The sequence below is a fragment of the Atta colombica genome, unplaced genomic scaffold, assembly GCF_001594045.1.
Source record: "Atta colombica isolate Treedump-2 unplaced genomic scaffold, Acol1.0 scaffold153, whole genome shotgun sequence".
NCBI lineage: Eukaryota > Metazoa > Arthropoda > Insecta > Hymenoptera > Formicidae > Atta > Atta colombica.
In genome coordinates, this window is record NW_017259243.1 from 1953064 (window position 1) to 1959988 (window position 6925).

General features: G+C 32.4%; 1 protein-coding gene across 3 annotated transcripts in view; it reads left to right on the forward strand.

Moving 5' to 3' along the window:
• LOC108685480 (trafficking kinesin-binding protein milt) overlaps positions 1-6925 on the forward strand; it is a 44800-nt gene that overhangs the window by 10678 nt on the left and 27197 nt on the right. For 2 of the 3 annotated variants that reach the window (XM_018190275.1, XM_018190277.1), the window contains 2 exons: positions 731-835; positions 2201-2305. In XM_018190275.1, the coding sequence (XP_018045764.1) occupies positions 731-835; positions 2201-2305 (210 nt within the window). Of the gene's footprint in view, positions 1-730; positions 836-2126; positions 2134-2200; positions 2306-6925 lie in introns of those variants that run through there. The other variant, XM_018190280.1, reaches the window with a different exon arrangement.

Here is a 6925-nt window from a genome sequence, read left to right on the forward strand (position 1 = left end):
AATTTAAACCAATGATGCGCAACTTGTGGTCTGCCTGTAAATTTTTTGTCGGCCGTCTCATAGTCGAAAATATCATATTTTCTATTTTCCATTTTATTTCACTAATAAAATTATTCTCTTACTTTAAAAATATAACAATTCAAAAAATTAAGTTCCCAGAAAAGGGGAAAAACTATAAATATTTTTTTTAATTATAACAATTTTGGCGATTTTTTTAAAAATTAAGTTCACTTTTGATGAGATTAATAGAGTAATGTTGACTTGACTGATTAATAATAATAATAATGCAAAAGCCAATTTGTTGAGTTGTATCACTTTTAAAAAAAGAGAACAGAATAAACATTATACGACTCACAAGATTTTACTTGTTTCTGAAAATGACTTAAATTGCGCATCACTGATGTAAACGTTGTGTCAACGCTATTATTGGATCACACTGTCATCATTCTAATTTTTGCACTTATGCGGAACAAGTCAACGATTAAACGGCGCTATTTTTTTTCCTGTTTCTTTCGTAAATGCGCCTAACGCGGATACGCACAATGCGTACATTCCCATCGCACCTGACGTCGAGCTCCCACATATAGAGAACAAGTCGCGAGATGATGCGTAGCACGCGCGCTCGATTATGCTCGAAGCGGAACCGCGTTTTATGGCGCGCGCATAATGAACGCGCCTTCGCACTTATTGTTAGTAACGCCACGGTGGATGCTGCGCTTGATTGTTGCAGATGTATGCAGCGGCGAGGAATTGCCAGAAGTCGAGATAATCAGCCTGCTAGAAGAACAAATACCGAGATATCGTCTCCGGGCCGACACCTTAACGCAATTCCAAGGTGAGCTCCTGCTTCTGTCTCTTAAGAAAACATGAGGTGAAAGGTAAAATGTATGCTTAATACAAAACGAAAAAATGCATGACCGCTCGCTACGATCGGAGAAACTTTGAATTCCTTCTGTTTTTTTTTTTTTTTTTTTTTTTTTTCCCGTACACAATTTGTATTCTAGACATTATCGAATTTGTATTTCAGAATTTATTGACAACGATAAAATACAGCCGTCAATAAAGCTATGCTAATCTCGACAAGTCTATCAGATGCCAGATAAACTTGATCGGTTTGATAAGTCATATATTCGATAATAATTGATAAAATCGACAATATGCAGTTACTTTGAGTATTAAACATAATTTCCGCGAGGAGAAAAACATTGATGTAGTTCTATAGATGATTGTAAACTTTTACTGTAATGACTCGTCTTTGATATAATCGAGAAAGTGGGGTGTTGAAAATCAATATTGGTAGAGAAGACCACAACGTGTGCCCGATCGAATTTCCTACGTTCTAATTAACCGAGGAAGCCTGTCCAGTAACTGTCTAGAAATGCATTTTGTAAATGAACATTTTATGGAGTCCTGAAGTACCGAACATAAGGGTCACATTAAGAAATTGCAACGCGTCATTCGAAGCAGGGAAAGCGCCGTAAAAAGTAATATTGCAATCGTAGGTATAAAAATATGAGAAAAATAAGTTAATAGTATCGAAAGTAGGTAAACAACGAACTTTATGTACGATCGCATGTTGTAAAGAAAAAAAGCATGAGAAGTGTGAAAGTATAAAGAACATTTTAGGGAAATATAAAGAACTTGCGTGATCTTTCGCCAAGTGCCATTGAACTAGAAGCAATAATGTGGCACGTTCCAGATGGTGAACCATTAATTTGGTGGCCCGTATCGCGTGTCCCAATATCGCTTCAATAAAACGAAGCCTCTAAAAGATGCGTTCCCGACAGGGTTGCGGCTAATTAGAAACAGTACATTTAGCCGCGCTCTGCGCGAGTTGTAACGTGCAGGCAATGGCGTTTTTGTTACCCGTCTTCGGAACGGATATGATTACCGTATTAATTAGTACGTTAATACGTTGCCCCGAGTATATATTAGTATGCTTTAAAGTAATTTGCAGACCGAGGCGCTTAACACATTTTTGCAGTCTCCGTTTCAGTAGACGGGTAATCTAGATTGCTCGAATTCGGATCGTGCGACGACCGTCGATGATGATGATGATGATGATGATGATGATGATGATGATGATGATGATGATGATGATGATGATGATAATTATGATGATGATTTGTGCACGTGCGTGATATTAATAGCAAGATTTTTAAAAGATTATTTTTCATTATGTCACGTGTTGTATTTATAGGATACGAGAACGCCGATTGGTTTATCCCAGCGCCTGCCCTCAAATCAGAGGACGTCGATTTGAAATTATCGCCGGATCAGATCCGGGAGACTCTTAACTACTTTAGTAAGTACAACCTCCAATTTATTTGTAAATTTTTTATTTAGTAGATAGCACGCATATATAAGCTGAATAATTCAATCGAAGAGAGGCCGGATTTGCAAATGTTATAAGTCAATCTTTTCAATGCTTCATAAAAAAAGCTTGAGCCTGTATAAAAATGAAGTTTTTATTATTATTAAAATAAGATTTTGATTGATGCGTTTAACATACGTAATTATAATTTAATTGCGCTGTCTTATTAACGCAATTATAATGCAATAACAATGAGATTGAAGAAACGCCACGTATAGAAAGAAACGGAAATAGAAATAAGATTCAATCATAAACGTCAGAGAACGTGATATTAATGCAACGAGCGGAGTAAATCTAATCAAAACCGCTCAATGGAAAACTATCGGTTGCCGATGTTATGCAGCGCAATGGCCATTGCCATTTGTTTGTGCGAGTGTAATTCTGCGATGCGTGGAAAGTGCACAGAGACGCGCATCGCGTGGAAATCCATCTTACTAAACGAGATAGAAAAGTGACAGATTGTTATAGCGGACATATCTAGACACTGTTTGGATATCGAGGAAGAATGACACGATGAAAGATTCCGCGAAGAATTCTTTTAAACTGAAGGAAAAGGAAATGTCTTGGCACAATTTTCTCGCTTAAAGATGATTATTCGTTTTGCTGGGTGACAATTCGCAAAGCACGTGCCGTTAACAAGATATCTCACGTGTTGATTACTGATTTTCCATAGTCCCAAGAAGCAATGCGTTTATTTTCATTTATGTGCTCTAAATATCGCGTAGTAACATCCAACATGATCACGTACGATTGTATCGTACATTGTAAAATAACATTTGAGATTTAATAGCAACAATTTGACTTTTGTTCTACACGTATTTATTTTCTTCGCAATATGAATTGTTTATGTGTTCCGTTTAAATATTACACATCTTAAAGGGGAACAGGAAGTTTGTATAGTGAAACTGAAGGCGAAATTTACGAATTTATTTCAGAGAAAGAAATAAATACAGATACAGATGTATTAGTTACTATTCTATTAAAAATATATTGAATAGAAAGTTAATAGAAAGTTGATTTACAATAAAAAATTTATTTAAAAATAAGAATTTTTTTGTGTCATTGAAGACAAATTTGAAATTCCAAATTTTTCCAAAATTTTATGGCTTCTAAAAGGGCAATTTTATTTCCTGATCTAATTTTGCTTTTCAGATTGAATCTAAAATAGACTGTGAAAATTATTACAAAATGATAACTACGTAAATGTAAAACTCTAATGTTCACGTTATTTATGTTACTATTTTGTGGTAACATTTTCCTAATTATTTATTTTAACTTTAATTTTCAATCTAGGACAAAGTCCTGAAGAAAACTAGACCAGAAAACAGTAAAATGTTTCTTTAAGACTTACAAAATTGTGACATTTGAAATTTTCAAGTGCCTATCTTCAATAATAAAAAACTCCTATATTTTTAATAAATTTTATAATATTACAAATTAATTTTCTACATTTGAAATATAATTCTAAACAGAAAACTTTATTTCTTTCTCTGAAATAAATTCGCAAATTTTGCCTTTAACTATACAAATCTCCTGTTCCCCCTTAATTTATGCGAAATTATGAATTTTATATTAATAAGTATTTTAAAAGCTGTAAATAGTTTTATTGCGAAAAATACCACCTAAGATTAGGAAATATTATAACACAAAATTTGAACCACTAAATGCAAGAAATGTCGTTGACTTATATGGGACATTTCAGATTCTTACGGAAGATATTTATGTACAGTCAGCTCGACCGTTTTTATGACTATCGACAAATAGGGTGAGAAATGCATCCAAGATGTACCAGTCTATTTAATAATTGGTACATGAAAGTATTCTGTTCTCTTTTTTTCTCTCTACCGCTATTGTCGAGCTTTTCGTCACTCCATCTCGCTTGCACTATTTTATCAAAGGACTCCGAAACTAATTATATAGAAAATTGGGTTTCGGTGAAAGAGTTAGTTTTTACACATTCTGTAGCTTATAATGCGGTGAAAAAAAATGTTATATACAAAAATTATGTACATATGGCTCAAATAATGAATATTTATAATGTATATCAAAGGTAAATTTTACATTTTGACACACTACAAGAATTATTCATTATTTGAATTATATATATTATATATAACATATTTTGTTTATTTACATTATAAGCTGCAACATATGTGAAAATCAATCTCATCTTATCCAATTTTCCATACAATTATGTGTGGTCCTTTCATCGACATGTTGAACGCACATTTTGCTAGCGTAATTTAGATTTCTCGAATCGTGAAAGAACACAATATTAATTGGACACGTAAGAGCACACATGTACAAAGTAACATAGTACGAGTGTTACAGATTTTATAATGAATTATGTTCATTCTCTCGTATAATAAATAAGTTTTTTCATTGTTTTGTAAAGATAATTGCCTATACATATATTTATGGCAAATGTGCGTAATCACGCGGACTACTTTAAAATAAATGTTCAAGAAGTAACAATATACCAATTAATAAAAAAAGAAAACACAAAAACATGCCTGAGCTCTTCTATTTGTATAATCGAAGGAAATAATTGTCTGCACGTTGCTTGTGCAACGTGCAAATGATTTATAGAATAATCTTTATAAATTTTATTAAACGTTTTTATTAATTTTAATAAGTATATTTCCTTCCAATAATTTATCCATTAATTATTTATATGAAATTATTTATATATGACTCGTTTATGCAAAGATCTCATAAATAAGATAAATAAAATGAATTATTTTATTATTTATTTAACTTCAACAGATTTCAACTGTATAACTAATCTGTTGAAGTCAATTAAGAGATTATTAACAGTGAATATATTCTTTAAATTAATTCTCAAAGTTAATGACTGCGGAAACAATATTCTATTCATATAGTATTCTATTCTATAGTATTCGCGTTTTATCGTTGCGAGAAGTCTCTTCGCATATCTTCGAATGATCTTATGTCATGATTTGAATTTCTATCTTTCTCTCTTATTCCCATATCGGACATAGTTATGTTACTGCCGGAGGTTGCTCCGTTTGTCCATTTGCACAACTAATCACCGTTTTCCGTATTGCGTCCGAGAAGTAATAATGAGAATCCTCTCACAGTCGCGCGGGTGGGACGCGCCCGAGATTGCATTGTTATCCGTAACGCATAGGATGCATCCTCTCTAACCGCTCCACTTTTCTCGGTTTTATTTTGCGTTGTCTCTTCACCTTTTCCTTGAACCATGCAAAACGGTGAAATTTCACCGGACCAGAAAGAATGATAAACAAAGTTCCTCCTTTTTTTCGGTTCTCACGGCGATTCCCTCATTCTTGTTTTCTGGCGTCGCTCATGATTTCTCCATTCAACCTTTCATCGCACCCGACGTAGAAAGTGTTCACTAGTTTGTCGTTCAATCGCTGTTCTATCTTTTCTGTTATCTCTTTGAGCGATTCGAGACGCTGCTTTTCTCACCGACTGAATAAGAAACGAGGAAATCAAATAAACTTTGCGATCCCGCGACATCGAAGATATAAGAAAATGTTTGTACATTTGTTACGGTTAATGATTTTATTCAATTATTTGCGCCTTAACCGTGAAAATATTTTATGATTTTTACATATTTTTTCAATAATAGGAGAAAATCGATTTCGGATTCTTTATTATATTTTCTTCATAGAAACAGTGGATCTTCATTAGATCGCATGAAAGACAAGATGTCATTTACAAAACTAAATTATTAAATGGAAATAGAACCGATTCGGAGATAATATTCTTTTGATAATTTTCTTTCCACGTTTTATTTCTAATACAAAAAAGATTTGTATTTTATTCACAGATTGTTGTAGAACTTTATATGAACCATTGATTGCACAACACAATATTTCTCAAGTATCATAAAGTATTAATTATAAAATATAACTATATGCAAATATAACTATATTTCAGAAGATTTAATCTAAAAATTTTACAAATTGTTTACGCAAATCTATTAGATTGCAAGATCTATTTAGGAAAATTTCATATGAAGTATTTAGGTATAAAATAAAATGCAAAATATTAACTTTCACTAGTTCATATTGAATAACTAACAAATAGAAACGATATCTCACGAACAAAGATTGCAAATGCCATTTCGCACTTTAAAGAATCGTAGCTGTCTGTTGATCATCCCACAAAGAGCATTGCTTTCTCAAGGAATATCTTCTAAGCGCTCTCGCAGTAGGTATCTTGAAAATGTCGGACGATTTACTAGCGTTTCATATTTCCTTGTTTACCCTCGACGATCAGACAATTTGACGAAATGATTCTCAATCCTTTTATTAGCCATGAAATATCAAAGAATTATCGCCTATTACAAAACATAAATCAATCTTGACTAGGAATGTCAGACTAGACTTGTCTGAAATAAGTTTCATTTTGTCATATGAACAAAGTTTTATATAATTTTTTACAGTTGAAAATAGTACATTATTATTATTTCTGAGAGGAGAATGCTAAAAAAATGTTGGTTAAAATATCTATAAATATAAATAAAAAATAACTAATATACAATATATATATACAATATAT